The sequence below is a fragment of the Anas acuta genome, chromosome Z (assembly GCF_963932015.1).
Source record: "Anas acuta chromosome Z, bAnaAcu1.1, whole genome shotgun sequence".
Classification (NCBI taxonomy): domain Eukaryota; kingdom Metazoa; phylum Chordata; class Aves; order Anseriformes; family Anatidae; genus Anas; species Anas acuta.
The window spans coordinates 57,703,344-57,727,835 of record NC_089017.1 but is presented as its reverse complement, the minus strand read 5'-3'; the positions used below and the strand labels follow the sequence as shown (position 1 = coordinate 57,727,835).

Below are 24,492 nucleotides of genomic sequence, written 5' to 3'. Positions count from 1 at the left end.
TCCTGGTGTTCAGAGGGAGCCTCCTGTGCCCAGCTGGTGCCCAGTGCCTCTTGTGCTGGCACTGGGCGCCACTGGAAAGAGCCCCACATCTCCTTTCACCTCCCAAGTCTTCTTTCCTCCGGGCTGAACAATAACAGCTAGTTCAGCTTCTCCTCACAGGTTTCCAGCAGAGGAAGAAAATTGAGTTTGCTTTCTTAGAGGGAAATTCTGTTTTGACAAGCTCGGCAAATGCTGACCTAAAGCAAGGTGCACATCTGCCACCACTGTTAACAGCAGAGATGTCAGAATCCCTGGGAACTGCAACTTCTGTAAATGTACTTTCAGGCCCTTGAATTAGCACCAGAGACCATGGAGAGAGAGAAGAGGAAATATTTCAGCAGACACTTCAGGCTGTTAAAAAGCACGCATATGAGGCCATCTGCAAGCTTGCCTTGTTTGTACCTTTCAGAAATACCCATAACACGTGGTACAGCACCTGTTCCCTGTAGTATATTTCCATCACTAAACCACTGTACATATTTTAGGGAAGTTAACCTATAAACCATCTCCATTATATACACATACATGCATGTGTGCATATATATATAGTTTAATAGCATAGAAAATTGGCATGATCTGTGCAAGTATTTTTGAGAATTAGAACTAAATGGATTATCATTTTCTTATTTCTCTCTCCAAGTTCTCAGTATGACTACAGAAAATCAGCATGCAAAATATTGGAATGGTTTTCAAGGAGGTTATGGAGGTAAAAGCTCAGCTCAGCTGACATCTCTGGAAACAATGTGATATCCTTACTCTCCTGGGCACACGGGCAGAGATGCTCATTTCCCTGTTGAAATGAGGTACTTGGGGACCAGACCTCTCCCGCTCAGTGTGTGTCCACCCTCATCAGCCCTTGCTCCAGCCTGAGGACACAGTTCCCGATTTCACCCTCAGCCAGGCTGGTGTAGGGGACTGGGTACAGCCGAGGCAGGACATGAGCTACACAGAGCACCTGGAGCATGGCTCCTTGCAATATGCATCATGGAGATGTGTTAGCAGAAGTATAGCCATGCTGCGGGTGCCCCTGGGCCGCGATGAAAAGAAAGGTCAAAAATTTGCAGAAATTTCCACGTTAATACAGACGCGTTGGTTTCAGTGCCTAAGCTAAGAGCTGAGGTGTGGGTTAGGTTTTTCTTTGGTTCATTCCTTTGCGCGGCCTGATGTGAAGAGAAGGGAACCTACAGCTCTGCACTCGTCCTCCTCTGCCCTTTTGGGACACAAAGACCTGGATGGATAATGTGAAGTGATTTAGTGCTTTACAACAGGCGCCCTGACTGGAAACCTAATGCGAGTCCCAGAATGGTTTCAATGGGAGTTTGTACAAACTCTGTATGAAAAAAAAAAAAAAAAAAAAAAAAAAAAGAGGAAAAAATCAGGCGTTGTGCGGTGCCCCCCGTGTTCTCCCTCACACCCTTGGAGCCAGGGCTGCGGATACAGCCGCAAAATGTCCGCCACGGGGCTGTGAGCGAGCGGGGCAGGAGGGCAGAGCCCTGCCGGGCTGTGCTCCAGCCGGGCAGCCCCCTGATGCCTCCTGGAGCCGGGCAGCCCCCTAGCTCCACGGGCGTGAGGCGAGGCGCCCGTCCTGCCGCCCCCTGCGGGCGCTGCCCTGAGGCGAGCGCCCCGCCATGGCGGCCCCGCTCCCGTCCCCGCCCCTCCCCGCCCCTCCCCGCCCCTCCCCTCCCGGCCCCGCCCGCCGCCATTCGGGGCAGCCCTCCCTCCCGCCGCGCCTAGTCCCGCCCCCTCCCTTTTTCCATTGGCTGTCGGGCGCCCGCGCCTCTCTCTCATTGGCTGCGGCGGGCCGGCCCCCCCCGCACTTCCTCGGGCTGCGCTGCGCCCGCTGGCAGGGCCGCGGCTGGCGCTCGGGCTGTCATGGCGGCGCGGCGGGGCGCTGCGCTCTGAGGCGCGGGGAGGTAACGGCGGCTGCGGGGGCGCCTCACGGGGCTCGGTGGGGCCGGGGGGGCTGTGGGGGGTTACGGGGGGCTCTGGGGGGCTGTGGGGGGTTATGGGGGGCGGGTGCTGGGCTTGGGCGGCGGTTGGGAGCCGAAGGGGAGCGGGGGGGTGCGCGCCCCGCCGCCATCTCGGGGGGCTCTGAGGGGGGCTCTGAGGGGGGGGGGGGGCGGTGTCTGTCGCGACTCGCCGGTCGCGACTCGTCTGCGTGCTCCGCAGGTCGCCGGCAGGCCGCTGGGTGCTGTTGTCGTCGTCGCTGTCGTCGTCGTCGTTGTGTCCCTGTCGTCCCCAACCCATGTCCCAGGCGCGAGGAGGCGGCGGGCGGCGGTGGTGCCGCCAGTGAGGGGGCAGAGCGGCGGCGGAGCGGGGCCCGATGGATCTGAAGACGGCCGTGTTCAACGCGGCCCGCGATGGCAAGCTGCGGCTGCTCTCCAAGCTGCTGGCCAGCAAGACGCGGGAGGAGGTGGCGGTGCTGGTGTCGGAGAAGACCAACGGGGCCACGCCGCTGCTGATGGCGGCCCGCTACGGTCACCTTGAGATGGTGGAGTACCTGCTGGAGCACTGCGCCGCCTCCATCGAGGTCGGCGGCTCGGTCAACTTCGATGGCGAGACCATCGAGGGGGCCCCGCCGCTCTGGGCGGCCTCGGCTGCCGGCCACCTGAAGGTGGTCCAGTGCCTGCTGGACCACGGCGCCTCGGTCAACAACACCACCCTGACCAACTCGACCCCGCTGCGGGCCGCCTGCTTCGACGGGCACCTGGAGATCGTGAAGTACCTGGTGGAGCACAAGGCGGACCTGGAGGTGTCGAACCGCCACGGGCACACCTGCCTGATGATCTCCTGCTACAAAGGCCACAAGGAGATCGCCCAGTATCTGCTCGAGAAGGGAGCTGATGTCAACAGGAAAAGCGTTAAGGGTAAGTCAATGGCTTTATTTTCCTTGTGGTAAAGAGGGGTAGAACTCCCTCCTCCTCCTCCTTTAGGAGGCTGCAGGCACCCAGAAATATTCTTCCAGTCTCATCGTACGGATGAGTAAGAGATGAAGCATATTTAGCCGTGTTTCTACTGTGTTGGTTTTTTTTTTTCAGCATACTTCCTTGTTAACAGTGACTGTGTAACTTCTTTCTAAATTGATTAATTTTAAGCTTCAAATTCTTAAAGTCATACAAACATGGGAAAAGCTAATAAACTTTGTGTAAACTGTGTAATTTTTTTTGTGTAAAGCTGTGTAAACACTTGGCTGTTTGTGTAGTAGTACGGTCCAAGCATATATTTGTTTTCATGCTGTTTCTTCAAACAAACAAACAGGCTGTACTTAAAACTGGCTTATGCCACTAAGACTATAGTGGGGAAAGACTCACAAAGAAGAAAAAATATTTTCTACTTTGGAAATGAGTAACTACTTTGCTCTTCACCCACCTCTCCCTTCAAATTCTTGAATCCGTTTGGGCCCTTCCTTTTCCACGTCAAAACAAAAACATGTATTAGGATTAAAGAAATGAGGCTTCAGGTGACTATGACTGCAACAGAAGGACTTCCAGGGTTGCACAGATCACTAAGGACGTGTCTCTGCCCCTGTTTTGCAATTATTCTGTCAAAGTGACAGTTTCTCTCACTTGGTTGTGATTGTAGTTTTGTGGGCTCCTTGGTTTAACCACTTTTTTTTTTTTTCTTCACAAGTTGGACTCTTAGGTGAATGTGATACTGGCCTAAAAAGCATGCCAAGTATTTCAGGTTACAGTTAATTTTTAACTCACTGAGGCAGGATTGTGTTTCAGCAGTTTGTTTTTTATGTTATGTTACTAGTTATTACTGTAACAAAATACTTTGTCTGTTTAAGGCTAAATTATATGTGTAACAGGATACTATACAGTTAATTTATGTCAAAATTTACTTTGTGTTTAGATTATTATACGATACTGTTAAATACCAAATGTGAGGGTGATCTCTTTGAAAAAGCTGCTCAGCTAAGTATGCGTTCTTTCAGCAAATCATCAGATATGCGGGGTTAATGTAAAGCAAGATAAACTACCGATTTGTCATAGAGGTGGGCAGAGCAAAATAAATCTTCCTTTGTAAGGATTTAAGTTTGCTTATGAATCATCATGGACTTGTGATAGGACAAAAATGTCATTTTTTTTCTAGACAGGGTTAGTGGAATAACAAGCTAAGCATAAAATGTGCGTCCTTTTTTTGAACATATTCCTTCATATGAAAGGTATGGGTAGAACAGAGCTGTTAAGCCTCTGATGTAACAGGGAAAGAAAAAATCTGTGGCTCTTCTTTCATTTTGTGTCAGTAGAGTAGGCTTTAATTTATTCGTCCTTCTTATTTACTTTTCTACTGCATTAGTTTTTTTTTTTTTTGTTCCTTTGCTTAAATACTTGAAGGCAGATGTGCTTTCCTAAGGATTTTCTCATCACTCTCAGTTTCTTTATTATCTTAATTCCTTCCTCTCTATGCTTCTTTTAGTTTCTGGTGTGACTCGCATCTTGAGCACTTAACCAAAAGTTCCCAAGGTATAACAGATCTTTACTGATTAAAAATAAAGAAGTTGGATTGGATATGTTTTAGATCACTAAAATTAATTTTATACTTTGAACTGCAGAGCGTACAAATGGATGTGTGTAAATGTTACCTATTGGTCAGGTATGGTTTGCCTTTTTGTGTTTGGAAATCCTCTCTCATGTGACAGGAGTGTTCTTCTTTTTGATGTCTTAAGCCTGTCTGATCTCTGAACTTATTAAATAAGCAGTGACAAGGTAGAGGAAGAGAGAAAGTAACTACTGTAAAACCTGAAAGTGAATGTCAGCTGCGGAAAGACGAAGAACTGAGCCAAACTGGGTAGCCTTAAATTTTACAGCGGTATGGGTGTTGTGGTGGCTGAGGCTCGACAGCTCACCTTCTGAACTTTGTTTTGCAAAAAATGCTCAGTAGCAGCTAGTTTCAAAATGAGTGTTTCCAACAGGATTTATTCTACACTATCACATTCCCCCTCAAAGTCTCTGGTCTCAAAGTCTCAAATGAAAGTTATTTTCATTTTTTTGCTTTACCCAGCTGTTCATTAAAGAACAGACAAAGAATAGGGGTGGTGTAGTAAGGAGGTAAAAAGAACTTGAGTGGTCTGCTTTGGAGTAGGAAAACTTGTTGCAGTCCCTGTATCTGAACTTCAGACGGTCTGTCTCCTGGGCCATTCAGGGGGAAGCCCTTTTCTGTGAAAGAAGTAAAAGCTTTACCTAATAGAAATTTTTTCAGCAATTAGAATTACAAACCTCTTCACAGAAACAAAGCTATGGAGCTTTCATAGAGGTACCTTTGGAAAAGTGCTGTTGTGGGAGGTAATTACAGATTGTTTTCCAGTTATTCTCAAAACCAGGAAAGGGTTTGAACCACCCATTGTGTTTTTTTTTACGCTGGAATTTGATATTGTAAGGTAGGATTTTATTCACATTTTCGTAACTGGGAAATTCTAGGGCTGGGAAAGGTATAAAGATGTTTATGTTGGTAGTTCCAGGGAAACTTCAAAATACGTTCAGATGAAAAAATTGGTATGGTCACAGATTACTAAAAATCTGGATGACTGCTGAGGCAGGGTGTAAAAGAGCAGCTGAAAAATGTAGTGAAATTCTAATTCTCAAATATGGGTAAAATCCTGCAACAGTGTTTAGGACTACTGAAACTCAGAACACAAAGGCTCTTGAAGGAGAGTTAGGGAAGTGCAAAAGTACATCTAGGGCGTGATTAGGGCATCCATAAAAACTTCAGAGTCTGAGTCAGGTAACAGGCTACAGTGAGGTGAGGTGTAGGTCTGGCACTGTCTCTCAGGAGAAGGTGTTGAAGAAGGCAATAACAGGTTGTTTGGGGTATGTAAGTGCAGTACTGGGAAAAATGGGCTGTAGTTCTGTATTTAAAATACAAGCATTTTGTTGGCTTTCATCTGATTTTGTGCAGATCTGACTCTCACAGTTGCCCGAAAGTTCTGTGAGGAATGTAGGCAACAAAAATGAAAACAAAAGACTAAGAAAAATTAGGTTACACAAACCACATAAGCGAGGGGGGGAAAGTCATAAGTGTGTTATGAAGGGTGTTTTTTTTCCTAGTAGAGCTATGGGAAATAACAGAGATACCTGCAGGTATCTTTTATTTTTCTTATTTTTTAGTAAAAGCAAAAACAGCCAAAGCAACGCTTCTCAAGTGAGTTAATTCGGCTTAATCTTCCAATTTCAGAGGCTTCTCAGAGATGTTACTCCTGCTTGGAGAAGCTACAAACTAAAAGTAACAAATCTTAATAAGTTTTAATGGTATAAAACGTCTAAAATAGCTAATTATTATTTTAAAAAACAAACAACTCTTACATCCTAAAGTTCTTACTTAGGAGGAACAGGGTGGGTAATAAATGCTACAGTAGCAGAAACCTGAGTTTTTCTCCTGAGGAGTTGGAACCCAAGAGGTGGCCCTTTCCCCTGAGGAGGGAAGCTTCTGCGTTGTGGCTGCGTGCGGTTTTCTGTTCGTCTGCATGGCCAATCTTGCCAGCAATCTGTAAGTTAAATGCTGTCTGACAGCATTGGAACAGTCCTCTGGATTCCTCAATACAGTTTCACTGACGTATTTCTGTGCACAGTCGCCTTGAGACCAGCAGGTCAGCACAGGGAGGAAAATGCTTGCTGTTGTAATTCAGGTGGTAGCAGTCTTGGCCATGCCTTCAGACTACAGATTTGAGCGTTCTTGTTGATACACATCGGGTCATGTTTGTCAGAACTGGATTTTATATTTAAATTATTTTGTAATTGCCCCAAAAAACTACTTTGCTTGCAGACCATTTAAAAGAGATCTTGTACTTCTGACTCCAGACAAAACACGTAGGTCTTGCTTTATGAGTGTGGGCTATGCACGTTTTGATAATCTGCATTATTCTTCATCCTCTTCTTCCAGTCCTTCTGCAATAATGTAGATTTGTTCCTTCCTTTTCTGCAATTAAGAAGTTGAATAATAGATAAGGTACACAAGCAGTGATAGCCTGGATGGTCTTAATGGCATGGGGAATAAGGATTCTTTTTTTCCAGAGTATCTTCTTGAAAGGGAGGTGTTGCTTTTTTTTTTTTTTTTCTGAACATGGCTTCTAACTCTTTCCATTGCTCAGCCGCTTGGAATGTGGTCTCTGTCTTCAGCGTCATATTCCTGTGTTTTACTGATGGTCTTCACTAACCCAGTCCCCCTCCTGTTGTTAGCAGACACATCTGCTAGCTACAAGACTAGTTTTTCCCCCTCTGAAGTATTAGAAAATGCTGTAAGAACTGCTGGACAAGGCATTCCTTTAGGATCCTCTTGAGATCTGCACAGGAATGCTCAGTTGAAAGCACAGTTTTTGTCATTTATGGTCCTCTGTACCACCATACCATAGCAGTCAGAGGAAGGCATGCATTCTGAAAATGAAAAACAACACTGTAATTCAAAATCTTGTAAAGTTATACTACATACAGCTCATATTAGCATATTTTAGAATAGCTTTATAACATAGCACAAAGGATGAGGCTTGTTCACTTTGCTTGCTCAGTTTGGGAGCTCCAGAAGCGTACGGACCTCAGTCACTGCAGGTAGTTTATCAAGGTTATACACACAGCGGTGCTGTGACAAGGGCTACTGCTGTTTCCGTGTTATTGTTTGTGTGGGAGACTGGGAGGCATAATGCTCAAACCTCTTGGGAAGGAGAAAATCTTTTACAGAATTAGGCTAAGAAATACAGGGATTAGGTAGATTCCCACTTTTTCCTCTATGATCAGAGTGGTTTAGTATGCATTAAAAATAATTAATTTTCCCTTGCAGTAAACATTAAGGAGGCTGACAGGTTTGTTCTCTTTTTTTTTTTTTGTCTTGTATACTTGCCAAGATTCATTTTTTTGGGGAAACAAAAGCTAAACAAAGATTTTTTTTTTTTCCCCTGTGAGTAAAGGCCTTGCTCTAAAAGTGTCCTGTGCCTTTTTTTTAGTTATTATTTTGGTTGGGTTGTTTTTTTTTCCTTTTTTGGTTAATATTGCATGACACAGTGCACTGCATTTTGTTGATATTTTGTGTGTGATGGTATGTGAAAACTTCAGTACAAATGTCTGTAAATAAAATAAGGAAGATTAAATAAGGAAAGAGTTTAAACAAATATTTCTTTTTTATTTCAACTAAAAAGGAGATTATGTTGAAATTAAATGGTTAAAAATGAGATTTGTGCTGTGAATTTTGATGATACAAGTTATCCTGAAATAATTTTGTGAGCAAGGGGAGCAATTATTCTTTTACAGAATGTAGAAAGTAGATTAAAACTTGTTGAGGTTAGCAATGCTTTGCAATTTTTACTAGATTTCTTCTCGAAGGGAAGACATGCCTTTAGCTTTTCTTTGTTATGCTTACTGAGTGTAAAGATGTAAAGGGATTTGTGTGCACTGTCCACATTTGTAAGTATATATCAATACGTATTTTTTTTTTAAAAAGTACAGCTGCTGAAGGATTTAATTGCTTCCAGTGCAGTGTTGAAAATCAGTGTTACATGAACAGCTTCACTTTTAAAAGAGTGATTAATTTTATCTGTAAGGCTGCAAAAATAGATGTATCTGGCTGGTTTTACACGCTGGTCAGTCAATCAAATCTTTTCTCTCCTCTATCTAATGTTGAACAGCTCTGTGTTTATTTTCAGGAACAGATCCCGGATATGAAATCAGACTGATAATAAATTTTACTACCCAGAAATCTGATCAGGCATTATTTATTTATTTATTAAATAAGGAAGTAATATTCTATATATTAAAAATGTAATAAAGAAGTGGAGGTACTTGATATTGTTTGCAAATCAAGTCAAATCACTTTGTGTCATTGTTGTTTTTCTTTCATTGCTGTGTCACAAGCTACCAGTCTGTTTTGGGAATTATTTGTTTTGACACAGAAAGACACAACCTCGTTGTAAATTTGAGTCCCCACCCCAATTAGCTTTTTGTAATACTGGAAAATTAGGTAATTAAATCTGGGTTACATAGTAGTGATTGTGTAATATTCATAATACTTTTAAAGAAGGACTGTGACAAAAGAATGAAATGTGCAGCTACGATGTCAACTGACCCTAACTTTTTCCCTTATCTGTTCTTGCAAGATTTAGGAGGACTGAAGATGATGGTTATTCCCTTTTTATTTTGTTGTTCTTTTTAATTAGAGGAAGTTATTAGGTAATGTGAATAGTGATTATTTTTTTTTTTTTATACAGACAGAAACAGCTTATAAGCAGTATTAGCAATGCAGTATCCTGGCATTCAATTCCTAGCAGAGAAGTACTATGCCTACTGTAACATTGCCAGTCCAATTTCATTCCTATGCAAGAATGATGCTGATTATTAAGCAGCATGAAAGGCTCAGTCTTCTATATGTGATCAAATTCCCGCAGATTATTTCAGAATGGAAAGTAGTTTAACAAAATCTAATGAATTCTTTTTTGAATTATTCATGCACAATTAAAAAGCAACTAACAACAATAAAGAAAACCCACAACAAAGCCACGTAACAAAGACGTTGGTCAAATTCAAGTTATTTGTCCTTTAGAAAAATGCTTATCAGAGAATGACTTTCAAAAAACTTCCTTACTTTCAATCTATTTCCTTTTTAATACAGCAGTAGATACATTACAAAAAGACCGATTGGCTTCTGAAATGGATAGATAATGTTTAGCCACTGTTTATTCCTGTAACTGTAAACCAGATAGTGTTTCTGAAATGGATGAAATTTTTAAATTCATAATAATGGTTCATTTATTTCAACTGTTCAACTCCTGGGCAGTATGTGGAATGTAGACATAGTAGCTGTAAGGCCACTGCCACATCTCTCAAGTACTGCAGTATTTCCTTTCTACTGCAGTACTTACACCATCCAGTCAAATTAAGTGAGGTGCAGTGGCTGAAAGTTAGTGGTGATGGTCTTCCTTTTTCAGTCTGCCCATTGTTAGAAATAGCTCTGGTCACCAAGGGCTACTGCAGTGTAGGGAGCTAGAAAAAAATACCCTGATATTCTGATAATGCTGTCAGTAACTACTGTTTAAGTCAATTGTAATACTAACATTATCTTTTTTCTAACAAAGGACAGTCTGATTGGAAAGATTAGTCAAGTTCTTGGGGTTCTAGGCATACTCCCACATGTCCTGCAAGGCTGTGCCATAAGTTAGTGACATTCTAAGTTGTTGGATTGGACCTGAATTTACCCAGGCAGTGGCTAAGCTTAGAGTGTGGTATAAGTATTATTGTGTCATAGGATATAAGCCTGGCAACTGATAAGAGTTTCAAGAGCAGCATTATATGGTGATGGATCTGCAGTGTGTGGTATGAATAGCTACCATGGATTCAATTGTCAAAGCCAGCAAAGTGAATTAATTGTCAAAGCATTGAAAGAACTCTGATGATGCTCTGGTATTTTGCGTGATTTGTTGTTAACATACTTCTGTGTTATGACTTCTTTTAATTTCCTAAAAACGTTGACCTGAAGGGAGAAAGCAGGTGCTGATTCCAGTGTTGTGGAGCTCTGCTGTGAAGGATGGGATGTGGACTTGAACACCCCCTCAAACGGCTGCATTAGCTGACGGCTCAGCCGGCACCCAGACTCGTCTGGCTTTGCTGCTATCACAAAACACTGAAGTGCCGATGGCACAGGGAGCAGCACTTTGGGTGCTGTAGTTGCGTTTTAACTGGATTTCCCCAGCACAGCAAGAAGAATTGCATAACGTGTATATTTTGGCAAGTTCCTCTTGTGTGTTTGTCTGCCTGTGACCTCATTCCATCTTGGGAATTTGAAGGTCTCATGCCTGTCAATACCGAGGTACAGAGAGAGGGGATTACATTTGATAAACTACATGTGCCAAACTTCTAACCTATCTGAATTTGGAAAAATATGTTCTTGTGGTTGAAATCTTTGTTAGTCTTGGTAGAGGCTGTAGTGTGAGCAAACCAGTCCTGACTTCAAACTCTCCATTACTGACAATAATTGCCTAAGGTATTAACATTTGAAAATCACTTGCCGCTGTATGACCTGGATTTAGTTTCACGAGTCTTGATCTAATAGATAATTTCAGGTGCCACTTTGTGTTGGGTGTCATCCTCTGTTTACTTTTTAAGAAGTGATAATAAAATAATTGGCAGCTATTGCAAAATTTATCAGGAAAATAATATATTGCAAGTCAAGTTCACTGTATGAATTAATGTTACATTATTTTGTTTGTTGTTTTCCAGAAACAGCAAAGCTGACTGCAAATCACTGTCTTTTTGGCATAAAAAAGCCTGCGAAAAATTCAAATAAGGAAGTTTTAGGAAACCTTTCTTTCAGTTTTTAAAGGCAAAAATCGATGACTATAAATGGACAGACAGCCTTTGGATAAGGTCTCACTTGAGACTACAGAAACTTGCTGACAGTGTAACAGAAATGGATGGTCTGATAACCAGTTAACTAGGATTTTGCAGTGCTGATATATAAGAAAAATTAATGGAGGGGGTGGTGGGTAGTTACATGAGCCTTCTGTAAATTATTTCTTGTTGATTTAGTGGGAGGTTGAAAAGTTGGTAAGCCTGAATCTGTAGTACATACAATATGTATAAAGAACAAGGTGGGTTTCAATTGTGTGGTTTAAGAACAACCAGTGGCATGAGGCTTTATGTTGGGAGAGGATCGGGAGAGCTTGTCATCCGTCGTCTTCCCTTCTCTTCCAGTGAAGTGCTCATATTTGAAACGGAGCAAAATTTTCATCTATTTGAATCATAATAGCTAAATATTTAACTGTTGTGCCTGATGTTTTCTTTCTGATTTGCTGTGTACGTGATTTTCAGTGAAGTGGCTTTAGTGCTTGCAAGAAATCTCAACACACTGTTAGTACTGGAGTGCCTTTAAATTAGAGAATATGCAATGACAGGCTTAAGAAGAATAATCTGAATGTAAATGATAAGACACAAGATAGATGGCTGCATGTTGTGCTGAAGACATTTTTTTCTTCGTGTTGAGTTAGCCCAGCTTTAATTTTCATGCAGATCACATTTTTAATTATGTCTAGAGATACGGAGGAAGGAAACTTGATGAGGGGAGAAGGAAAAATACAACAACATGGAGATTAGCAAGCTTAGTTTTCTGTTTCATATTTGAAAGCAGATTTAAAAAAATCTCGTATGTAAGGGAGGACTCTGTTTTTACTCTGTTTTGTTGTGTTTTTTTTTTTGGTGTTTTTTTTTTTTGAGTAATGAGACAAAGGATCTTAAGACCTGTTTAAATCTTTCAGGCAATAAAATATCAAACATTTTGATTTGTTTAACTTCCCTGTAGCCTTGGTATTTTAGTCAATCTTAAATATTTAACTTTTCATTTAAGCCTTTCATAGACCATAGATGTCAAAGTATTTTTTTTAACACTTAACGTTGCTGGATTTAGGCTATAATTTAATTGTTTGTGTAATTGATTTTTTTCTCTTACTAGGAAACACCGCATTACACGATTGTGCAGAATCTGGAAGTTTGGAGATCATGAAGATGCTTCTCAAGTATTGTGCTAAAATGGAAAAGGATGGTTATGGAATGACTCCCCTGCTGTCAGCTAGTGTGACAGGCCACACAAATATCGTGGACTTTCTGACCCAGCACGTACAGACCAGTAAGGCTGAATGCATAAATGCCCTGGAACTTCTAGGAGCAACGTTTGTGGACAAAAAGAGAGATCTGCTTGGTGCTTTGAAATACTGGAAGCGAGCTATGGAGATGAGATACAGTGACAGGACTAATATCCTGAGCAAACCTGTGCCACAAACACTAATTATGGCCTATGATTATGCTAAAGAGGTAAACAGCTCAGAAGAGCTAGAAAATCTTATTGCAGATCCTGACGAAATGAGAATGCAGGCACTATTGATTAGAGAACGTATTCTTGGCCCTTCTCACCCAGATACATCCTACTACATTAGATACAGAGGTGCTGTCTATGCAGACTCTGGAAACTTTAAGCGTTGCATCAACTTATGGAAATACGCTTTGGACATGCAGCAGAACAACTTAGATCCGCTGAGCCCTATGACGGCCAGCAGTTTGCTGTCATTTGCTGAGCTTTTCTCCTTCATGCTGCAGGATAGGGCGAAAGGCCTACTGGGCACTACTGTTACCTTTGATGATCTGATGGGCATACTGTGCAAAAGTGTCCTAGAAATAGAGCGGGCCATGAAACAAACCCAGTGTCCTCCTGATCCAATACAGTTGAACAAAGCCCTATCCATTATTTTGCATTTAATCTGCTTGTTGGAGAAAGTACCTTGCAGCTCAGAACAGGAGTATTTTAAGAAACAGACTATTTACAGGTTTCTTAAGCTTCAGCCTAGAGGGAAAAATAACTTCAGTCCGCTTCACCTTGCTGTTGACAATAATACTACATGTGTGGGTCGCTACCCAGTTTGTAAATTCCCTTCTCTACAAGTTACTGCTATCCTGGTGGAATGTGGTGCTGATGTAAATGTCAGAGACTCTGATAACAACAGTCCGTTACACATTGCTGCACTGAACAACCATCCAGACATCATGAATCTTCTCATCAAGTCAGGTTCACACTTCGATGCCACAAACTCACATAAACAAACTGCTAGCGATTTGCTGGATGAGAAGGAAATAGCAAAGAATTTAATCCAGCCCATAAATCATACTACGTTGCAGTGCCTGGCTGCTCGTGTTATAGCGAATCATAACATATACTACACAGGCCACATCCCTGAAAAACTAGAGGACTTTGTTTTGCTCCACAGATGATAGCACGGAGCCCCAGAGTACTGTTTTTGAAGCACGATTTGGTGACTGTGTTTTCCTTGAGCACTGTTGTGGTACACCAGCGTTCCCTTAGCTTGCTCCATCTTGCTTTCATTGGCTAAAGTGTTGTTAGCATCAGATCTGCAGAGTTGGTTACCCAGTATTTAATATATGCCATATAATATATTTTGTGGGTTAATTAGAAATGTAATGCCATATTTAGACTCTTAAAATTGTCTGCCAAAGGCTTGTCTATTCTGGTCTTATTTGCCTGTTGGGTGTTTGGGACTGGGTTGAGTATTTTCCACTGATGTCTTTATACTATAACTGTTAATGTGGATTTTATACAGTTGGAAGGTCATCTTTTTTTGGTTTTGCTTGAGCGTTTCTACTCTACTCTATTCTTTTTCTATGGACTCATTGCTAAACTGTTGAAGTTGGATGGACTTGTTAACATTTGCAACTACCATAAGTGCTTTTATCTTCTCTATGCACTGGCTTAATCATGACTGTTGTGTGTGAGCATATTTCTATGCAGCAGTTGGCCAATTTTGACCTAAATGTCAGTTTTGTTTTGCAGTTTGTTTGGACCTCTTTTTGAGAATGCTGTCTTCATAGCATGACAAATTTTGGAGCTACTTACCAGTTCTCCAAACTTGGGTTTGACTTTTTTGAGTGCTGTTACTGAGGTTGCTTTCCTCTCGATCCTCTGGAATTTGTACTAAATTTGGGAGAAAAAAATCCCATTTTCTCATGGTAACCCACTTGAATTTTAAGTCTGAAAATTGTTCTGTTGCATCGTGCAGTTAGGGGAAGGGTCCTCGCTGTGTACAACTGACGCCTTCCCCTTTGCACTACTGTCTTGCTTGTGCTGGTTATGTGACTAGATGTGAAGTTTGCTCAAAGTTAAACCTCAAACTTAATGATACACTTTAATGAGAAGTAGATCAAATGTATGCTGTAGTTTAAATTTACAAATCAACTTTAGCTACAAAAGAAACTAAAGCATGTTGGTGGCATGATGCTTTTCAGTCCAGATCTAGACATCATCTAATATAATTATAACATAGTAAGTGGCTGTATGCCAGGGTATTGGAAGTTCTATAGAAGTGTCCCTTTTTCTTCATTTTTAAATATCTTTATAAATATTTGCATGAATTTTACATCTCTACTGTGTCAGCTGTACTTAAAGAAAAGCTGAAGTTCTGTTGTGTATATAGCTCCTGATTAAAGTACCTATTTTTATAATATTTGCACAACAGCTTAGCTTTTACAACAGAAAGGGCTCTTTTGACTTGATAAGAAATCTATAACTGAAGATCATAAATGTGAGTGCAATTCAGGTAATTCATACAATTCAGCACTTTACTGTTGATTAATAGCAGAATATATAATGGCACATTAGCCCTGCAAATGTCTTAAATTCAGTTCTGTTGAGTAGAATACAGTTTACTTGCGAGGTTAGTGGCCTAGCATATTGGATATTGTTGACTTGAGGTGTCATCTCAGTGGTAGGTCGTAAGCATACCTATGGGTTTCTTGCTCCAGAAATTCAGCAAGTTGATTTAGGCTTTTGTCAGTTTTATATAGATATTTAAAAGCCAAATTAATTAGATAAAGGTGAAGCTGTTTTAGGAGGGCCATTTTCAATTTTTACTTCTGATTTGATGTTGGAACATTTTTGTCTTTCGTGAATTAGGTTGAGGAGGAGTATATCTTGAGTGCATCTGAGAATAGTTCTTCCTTGTTTTTTGGCTATTTCAGGGTTCCTATTAGTGCTCCTGTTAGTTTAGCCATTCTTGAGGAACATGCTAGGATGGTTTTAAACAAAGCTATGTTGAAAGTGCTGTTGATGTATTGCCACTTTTAGACTCCGTATTTTGAAGCATCTTTCACCTGTGTGTCCCATGCCATGTGTACATCCTATGAAATTCTGAGAATGAGGAAATCCTGTTCCTCTTGCAAATACGCAGCAGTAAGTTTCTATTCAATTGGCTGGATCTTTCTGATTCCGTACAATTAAAACACATGCCACTCAAGTTGTCACTTGTGAGAACAGTAGTTTGATTTTTGTATTCCTTATTTTCTGATTTCCTATGCTTATCTATTACTTTGTAAGCAGGGGTAGTTAAGAAATCACACCACAGTAGAAGTGGTCCACATCAAAGCAGTTCTCAAAAATACTTCTCTTTCTATAGGTCAAAGAAAAAGGAATTCTTAGATCTTCAGAGTTTTATACTCTGGAATCTGTCTGCTCCTTAATGGTTTTAGTTTAAATTTCTGTCTTTGTAACAGTCTAATATCCTGTTTAAAATTAGTTACTTGGATGTTGAGTCCAGAAATATAACCTAAAAATTAATTGTTAGCAAATCTTTGAATGGAAGACATTTCCAGGAGAAAGCATATCACTATTGAAAATACATAAATCTAGTGAGAAATGTTAAGTCTTACAGGGAGGGCCTATTCTGTTAACTGTTTGCTTTTCTTCTTTCTAAGAACTAACACATAATAGAAGTACTGATTTATTGTACGTAGTACTGTCTAAGTATCTACCAGCATGCATCAATCTTGTGGTGTATCACATCCATTTAGAAGTTAATTTTTCACAGTCTTGAGGCTGTTTGCTGAACTCTTAAGTTGCGGTTTTGTCAGATGTGCAGACTTAGGTCTCCAGGTGGATGAGTTCATGCATTTAATTCCATTTCCATAGCCTGGTGTGCTTATGTTACTCTTTAACTTCTTACTTTATTTTAAAAGAGATCAGTACAGAGCCTGTGTTGGTAATATGCAGGGGATTAGTTCAGGATTTGCTGATTAGGAAGGTGGGTCAGGACAGCAGCCCCTGTCTGAGATGCCCTGTGGCCAGTGCTAATGGGTAGTAACAGATTTGCCCCCACAGCCCTTGTTTCAGCCCAGTGTTGTCTCCACTGCAGTAGTAGATAACAATGTCATGGACCAGGTATTTTGTTTGTTTTACTTTTAGTCTTGTTACTTGTTCAGAGATGGCTGTTAAAATGTTTTCAGTGAAACATGCTGATGTTAAATACAGTAGTACTGCTAGCTGAACTCACTGTGGTCAGGACAAGGAACTAAAAAGCACTCGGAACACAAATATTATCTTTGTCACTTTTAACTTTCTTTTCTTTGTATTTGGGCTTTTCTGTGATGAAAGCACTGTTTCTGAGCTACCAACGCATGAACACATTGAGAACACTGTGGAAAAAAATGTGTGGCCTGCAGAGGTGAAACAGGTTTTAAAATTGATTAAACAGTTTACAAGTGTGGTTCCCTAAATACAATGATACCTCCTTGCTTGTTGAGACCTCTTAAGGTGCATTTGGGGATTGGAAGGAGGGTATGGGGATAAAAATACTCATTTTTTTTGTCCAATCATCTTGGACTTCAACTGAAATACTTCAGCCAGGTAGATGAAGAATACTCTAATAAAAAATAAATGCTGTTCCTACCAAATCCTAAAGTTCTCTTCCTGTTTTTTTTTTTTTTATCACTTACTCTGGTAACAAGGTTCGAGTTGCCTCTTGTATCTGTTCTGTTTGTTAAGTGTGGTGTAATGGCACTTTCTGAATTGCAAGGCAACAGCGTGGTTCCTTTTCCATATATACTTCACAGCAGTCCCTGGTTATGAAGTAATTTTGTACATTTCTGTAGTTCTCAAAAAGTTCTCTTTTAACAAATGTTTTGCAACTGGTTAAAATTAAACTCTCCATTTTTACAAGACACTAAAAAAAAAAGCCACAGAAATCACTAAAAAAAAAAAAAAAGAATGCCATAGCAAAATCCTTACAAATTTTTTTAAAAAGGGTAAGAACCTTTTTAGGAAAAACATGCCTCTCCTCAGTTTTATATCAACTGCAAGGTGATAGTGGCAAGATATGTTGAAAGAGCTTCCACACGCTTTGAAATACACCAAGTGAAATGCATGCTATGCTCTAAAATGTTCACAAATATGACTACATAAAATTAACACTAATTTCAATATTTTTTGACTGCAATAAAGTCAAGTGGTATTTAATATTTCAAAGTAATTTTGAGGAAATTAATGGGAGACCTATTAGACTGTCCTTAACTGTTGGGTTTGGGCATGAATGTAGTTATTGAACCCTCAGTGAGGGCAGAATGAAAAGTTACTGTTCGTTTGGTTTTAACTAATTTTGTGTTTCATTCTACCACAAATTTCCTGTGCAGGGCTAGCTCCATGTATGGAAATATTGCAGTTAATTTTTCACGTGAAGTAATTTAGCTTTAACAGTAATGTTAAAAAGGAATAACAAACACATTTCTCTGCTCATACTCCATTTAGGCTCCAAATGCAGATTATATTAAAATGTTTTGGAGAACACCTGTCTGAGTCTATACATCTGTTTTCTTTAGGGTTACCCAGTACTGGCTGATAAGCTTTTTTGTGTTGAGTATGAAAAATTAAATGTCAATGCTGCAGCTTTAGACTTCAGTTGTCACATCATTAGGAATTATACCTAACGCAAAATTTTAATTCTCTTATGAGAGAATTGTTTAATTCTCTTTCTTACTGTGAAATGGTGATCCACCCAAACCTTGAAGTTCTGGTAATTGGTCGTGGTGAGGAAAAGGCTTAAACTGAATGACACATACATTCTGTATATCTGTAGAAATTATCTAGGCCAGTTGCTAGAAAATGCAGTTAGTCATGCTATTAACTCCCATGAAAATGGTAGTGTTAGCTTATAGCATAATAGTAACTTGCCAGACTTTGTAATAAATGAACAACAGACACATTTTCAAGAAAGTTGAACAAATTGATTTTATTCAAGCTTGTGAAGTGTCTTCCCTATTGCTTGCACCATTTAAAAAAAAAAAAAAAATAGAGAAATAGTGTTCTCACCCTTGGAGTACTCTATGAGAAGATCCTTATTAAGAGGAAATAAAGAATGGAGGACTTTGAAGAGCACTGCCGTTGTAATTTCAAAAGGTCTCTGTCGGCACAGTTGTTGTAATCCTATTCTTAAAGACATTGTACGCTTCATTTCAGAGAGCCGAAACTTTAGTTTTAGGCCTAGTCAGTAACAAACACCACCACAAAAATGATCTGGATCAGAAAAGCTGATCTGGAGCTCTCTCAGTAACACACTTGTTTCACAGATGGCTTAATGAGTTGAATATAGATGCTCTTAACTAGAAAGGGGGAGAACCAGAAAGGATCATTCATGTTGTTATTCATCCCTCTGCAGTTGCAGATGATGCTAAATGCTTCATCAAGGTGGCCAGCACCACTCCTAAGCTCTATACCCATACAAAATGCTTGTTGTCAGTAATGTATGATGGCTGTCAGTGAAAGACCAGGGTTCATGGTACAAAGCAGCACAGAAACAGGGCAAAAGAGGCCAAGCATATGGGATATTACTCTGCCAAAAGCAATGTATTTGTGTTTTTTTTTCCCCCACATAATATTCAGAGGACTATACACTATGCACAGTGGAAAACAAGAATCCCTTACCACCACTACCACCCCCAAAAAACTCACTTACCTTGCTGTTGCTCTCTGACATTCAGAAAAGAAAGGGGAGGCAGAGTTGATGGGAGTGGACACAGAAAGTTATGGACAAAGATGTTACGCATGCAGGAGGAGAAGAAAGAATTACTTTCTGACCCCTGCGAGTGCCTGCCAGAAGTGTGAGGCTGTGATGTTAATGGAAACCACATCTCCCACAAGGCTGTAAGAAATGCTGGTTCCTCTCTGAAGTTCAAAGGGTTCCTTCTGTCACATCTGAAGATTTATCAAGTTGTAAGTTCCTGGCCAAATTTCTCTTTAGAAGTTTATTTGGAACTCCAGTCCTTCAATAATGATGAACTTAATTCCCATTCAATATTTTCAGCTTTGTATGCTTGATCCTTTAATAGTTTCAGCACTTTTTTGTCCTTCATACGTATACAATTATCCTCTCAACCTTCAGGTGATAAGGCAAAAAAGGAAAAAAAGACACATACACAAAACCAAGCTTTCTTAACTGTAAGGATGAGGGATGACTGAACAACAGAAAGTAATTTAGTCGACTAAGCCAATCTTTTAATGGTTTAGTTCTTCCTTTTCCCTTCCCTTGATTGTATATTGTATGTATACTTAAAAAAAAAATGCAACTGAGCATGAAATTTAACTTGCCAAGTCTTTCCTCTTTTATGGTAAACATAGAAAACCATTTTCTCTTGAAAAAAAATCAAATTATATTGTCCTGTTCCAGTTTTTGTTAGAAACTATTTTGCTTGTTTGCTTGACATAAAACATTATCCTAACTTAAAAAGTGAAGCAAAATGGTGGATGATCCACGTGGATTATTGCTGTTTTCCTTCTCTTTCTTCTTGCTCATGGCTAGCAGGCTTCACTATTTATTTTAAATTTCTTGCAGCTTTGTTAGCTGTAATCTGGTAAATCTTACTTTTTGCCAACCTGTAAGACTGAGCTCTCTGGGACTAAGTGCTGTTCTCTGTTTTTTCATTAAGGGAAATAGACAGCCTTACTTACCATGCTTTTTTTCTTCACACTTAATGTGTGAATTCCAGGGAGCTGAAAAAAAATAAATAAATCAGGACCTACTGTCAAATAAAAAAAACATCCTCTGAGAAAGATGCTCAGTGAGTCACTAAACTGGGAGTGCACATGGCTTATTTCAGACCTGCCTCGCGCTAAGCTTAGAGCCGAACCACAGCACACCCCACATCGCGCTGGGACCAGCGCTGGTGCCATGGCTCAGGTTGGGAGCATGCTTTTGAAGTGAGTCTCCTGACTGTCCTCACTTGGTGTGTTTTGGTTCATATCACGGAGTTGTCTCAGTCCCTGACCTGGATTCCTTTTGAATGAAACTGAGCTGAAAGATGCTCTTCAAAAGCTCACGTAACAGGCTCTGGCCACTAATGGGTGTTCATTTCACGGGACTAAATTAAAAGTTATTATGAAATAAACCCTTTTCCCCTCTTCTTTTCCACTCCTTTACCCCAAATGTGTGCAGTACAGACTCAGTCCTTGGCACCAACTACTCTGCTCTAAAGATCTGCTCCTTCCCGGTTAGATGTGGCCACAGTTTTGTTTCCCTTCCTGTGTTAAACGTGCGATGACACACGCTGTGTGTTTTTTTTTTTTTTCCCTCTTCCACGTAAGTGGTTACTGCCTCTCCAAAGTAACACCCCGCAATTTGCGTTATGCTTTGAGCTGGAAAATGAAAATGAGATAATGTACCTGATTGCTAAGGTGGATCTACCACATAATTAGCTGCTGGAAAATGAATCAGCTGTGCTCTACGTGTCCCTGGTACTTCCTCCTGACAGCAGGACTGACCTTAGTACTGCTGCCATTCTGATGTAAAGATATATTTGCTCCATTACTGAAACACAGAAACCAAGGCACAGGCTCAGTGCCCTCTCAGAGCAACCTCGGTAAGCTTGTGCTATAGCAAGGAGCAGGGCTCAGGTCATCTGGCTCCAGGGATGCTGATTTTGAGACTCTTTGCTCCCAGTATACTGTGACCTTGGTAATTTCATATGTAAAGAGTCTGCTTTAGGAAAATGCCACCAAAAATTTATTCTGTTTCTATAGCTTCCTGCATGAAGTTCAACAAGGCCAAGGGCCGGGTCCTGCACCTGGGGCACAATAACCCCAAGCAGAGCTACAGGCTGGGAGATGAGTGGTTGGAGAGCTGCCTGGCAGAGAAGGACCTGGGAGTGATGGTGGACAGTCGGCTGAATATGAGCCAGCAGTGTGCTCAGGTGGCCAAGAAGGCCAACGGCATCCTGGCTTGTATCCGAAACAGTGTGACCAGCAGGGCTAGGGAGGTGATCGTCCCCCTGTACTCGGCTCTGGTGAGGCCGCACCTCGAGTACTGTGTTCAGTTTTGGGCCCCTCGCTACAAGAAGGACATCGAGGTGCTTGAGCGGGTCCAGAGAAGGGCGACGAAGCTGGTGAGGGGCCTGGAGAACAAGTCCTATGAGGAGCGGCTGAGGGAGCTGGGCTTGTTCAGCCTGGAGAAAAGGAGGCTCAGGGGTGACCTTATTGCTCTCTACAGATACCTTAAAGGAGGCTGTAGTGAGGTGGGGGTTGGCCTGTTCTCCCACGTGCCTGGTGACAGGACGAGGGGGAATGGGCTAAAGTTGCGCCAGGGGAGTTTTAGGTTGGATGTTAGGAAGAACTTCTTTACCGAAAGGGTTGTGAGGCATTGGAACAGGCTGCCCAGGGAAGTGGTGGAGTCACCATCCCTGGAAGTCTTTAAAAGACGTTTAGGTGTAGAGCTTAGGGATATGGTTTAGTGGGGACTGTTAGTGTTAGGTTAGAGTTGGACTCGATGATCTTGAGGTCTCTTCCAATCTAGAAATTCTGTGATTCTGTGATTCTTTCTTAGGGTAATGAGGCTGATGGTGGTGCACAGCCATACTGTATGTGTCTGTCCTTACACAGTAATTTCTGACCATGTTGGCTGGTTTAATACATCCAGCAGAAATAAAGCAGTCTTGGAGGTGATGCTTTTCTGTAGTTTTCTCAGCAGACTGGGCAGAAGGCAGGGACTCTAATAGCAATTTCCACTGAAGTAGAGGGATCAGCATGAGCTTGCCTCTTACTACGTGTGAGGCAGTCCGCATGGGGTTAGGTTACTTGTGACCATGGAAAAAGAGCTCAATCACATCCCATGCTTTGTTAGCCAGCAGCAGCTCCAGCAGCTAGTCAGGACATATAACACATTTATTATGTCATATATCATACAGTTCTTCCACCTGCCCATCAAGGTGGTAGCATTTGACTGATGGATTGTCCTGTTTTTTAGTTTAATCTCCCTCATCACTCAACATCCTGAGCCCTTACAGTTAGCAGTAACTTCGTTGTGGCACAGAATATACAGGAAAACAGACTAAGGTGCACGAAACGAGAATCCTAGGGCCATCTCTGGCTGCATACTGGTTGTTTCACTAAATCAAATCAGCGTTGCCTACATGCCAAATCTGTTTGCAATTAGCTCTGTTGAGAGGTTGTCATTGCCTGCCAGGAGGGCTGGGGGAAGCAGCGACTCCAGTTTCGGCTGCAGGGGTGCTGGCCTTGTTCGCCTCCTGGTTTCTGTGACCTTGGTGCGTGTTACGAGCAGGGCCAGGCTGCACAATCGCGCTCTTGCAAAACCCTGCATTTCAAGATGGTAACTATTGTTTCAGAAAGCTTAACGCTACGCGGAATGAATACTGGAGAAGGAAATGTGAATCTGCTGGAAAGCTGTTCTGTGGGAAAATGGATCTGGCGCTTGTGAAATGTTACCCTCTAAGGTCTGCTCTGTCCTGTGTCTCTGGCAGGATTTTTTTTTCCCAGTCCTGCTGAGATTCCCAGCTCTGTATGAGCCTGGGGTCAGCTTCCCAGCTCTGCTGGGCTCCCTTTGCTCAGCCAGGCTCTTCCAACAGTGGCTCCTCGCCCAATGCGGCTGGCACTGGTGGCCAAAACTGCGTCCCCTCTGCCAGCAATGCCCGGGGAGGCCTGGTGGTGAGCCTGAGCCGCAGTGCCTGTCCAAAAACACTTGTTCTGCTCTCACTCCATCCCTCATGACCCTTTTCCATGGTTGTTTCCTGCTCCAGGGAGGCTCCTGCACCCTGCTCACCCTCTGCTGCCTACAGCCTGTGTTGAAATGGGGAGCACCTGGGAAGGTTTGGCCCTTGCCAGGCCGTAAGCAGCAGGTCCCCGCCAGGCCCAGCTCTTCAAGGGAGGTAAGGCTGCTATGTGGCTGCTTGGTCTCCTCCACAATGTGAGATTTGGGCTCTGAAAATCGCTGCACATGGTATATTTTGTCTCACGTGAGGCTGTGGATGGGTTTGTTGCTGGCGTAAGCTGTGGCGATTCTGTAAGCAAATCTTGTCATAAAGTCAGTCATGTTGGATTTATTCCCATGCAGAAGGTATGTAAAACTCTGCCCCTGATTAAACATGAGGTCCTACACTTACAAACTTGCTGATTTTGCAGTTTGTGGCTTCTGAAAAGCTGCCTTAAAAATGTGTCACTCTCAGTCTCTGCGTCCCACTATTTTATCCACCAGGTCGCTGCTTCATGAACCTGTTTTACCCTCCTGTGCTGTGGAAAGATGTGCTAACACTAGGCATGTGACACTGCACGTGTTTCCTCCCAAGGCGTGTGCTGGCACCACCAAGCTGGGAAGTGAATTCCTGGTGCCCCTGACTCTGTGTACTCTGCCTGGCTCTGTCCTGCCATGAACAAGGTGAGGGTCACCTACCACAGGGGATAATTCCTAGCAGGCTCAAGAAAGTATCTTAAAAATAGGTGATTTTGAAAATCTGTAAGTGGTTACTGGAGAAACACATATTAATAACCAGAATTAAATATGGAAATGATTTCTTAAATCTAAAAGGATCAAAAAAGGAGGCTGGACATAAACAATTCCAGCAAATGAAACACCAAGCCTGCTAGGGTTGCATCTTGGGACAAGGGATGACATCTTGGGACAACAGGCACCTGCTGGTGAGACTGGAGAAGCAAGTAAATTCACTTCTGTCTGAGCCCTGACCTCGTTCACGCCCAGACTGAGTGCTAACTTCATCATGGCTGGATAATTAGACCTCTGTGAGCTTAGAGTAAATAGCACTGTCTGCACAGAGCTGGCTGAAGGCTTCTCAGCAAAGCAGGCAAAAGAAAATCTATTCTTGAACTGTTAAGGAGTTGTGTTTTGGAATAGAAGAGTGAAAATGGCTA

At 41.8% G+C, this 24,492-nt stretch overlaps 1 protein-coding gene across 1 annotated transcript; it reads left to right on the top strand.

The window, feature by feature from the left end:
* The first annotated feature begins 1,842 nt into the window (after positions 1 to 1,842).
* FEM1C (fem-1 homolog C) lies at positions 1,843 to 17,557 on the top strand. Its single transcript, XM_068666294.1, has 3 exons — positions 1,843 to 1,952; positions 2,209 to 2,906; positions 12,466 to 17,557. Exons 2-3 carry the CDS (start codon positions 2,363 to 2,365, stop codon positions 13,773 to 13,775), a joined length of 1,854 nt encoding a protein of 617 aa, XP_068522395.1. The 5' UTR covers positions 1,843 to 1,952; positions 2,209 to 2,362; the 3' UTR covers positions 13,776 to 17,557.
* The last annotated feature ends 6,935 nt before the right edge of the window (positions 17,558 to 24,492 follow it).

What these genes read in the sequence shown, in the direction of transcription:
- FEM1C (XM_068666294.1), top strand. Translation starts at nt 2,363, where the DNA reads ATGGATCTGAAGACGGCCGTGTTCAACGCGGCCCGCGATGGCAAGCTG. An exon ending in CAACAGGAAAAGCGTTAAGG is followed by an intron (nt 2,907 to 12,465) that starts GTAAGTCAATGG and finishes TTCTCTTACTAG; the next exon opens with GAAACACCGCATTACACGAT.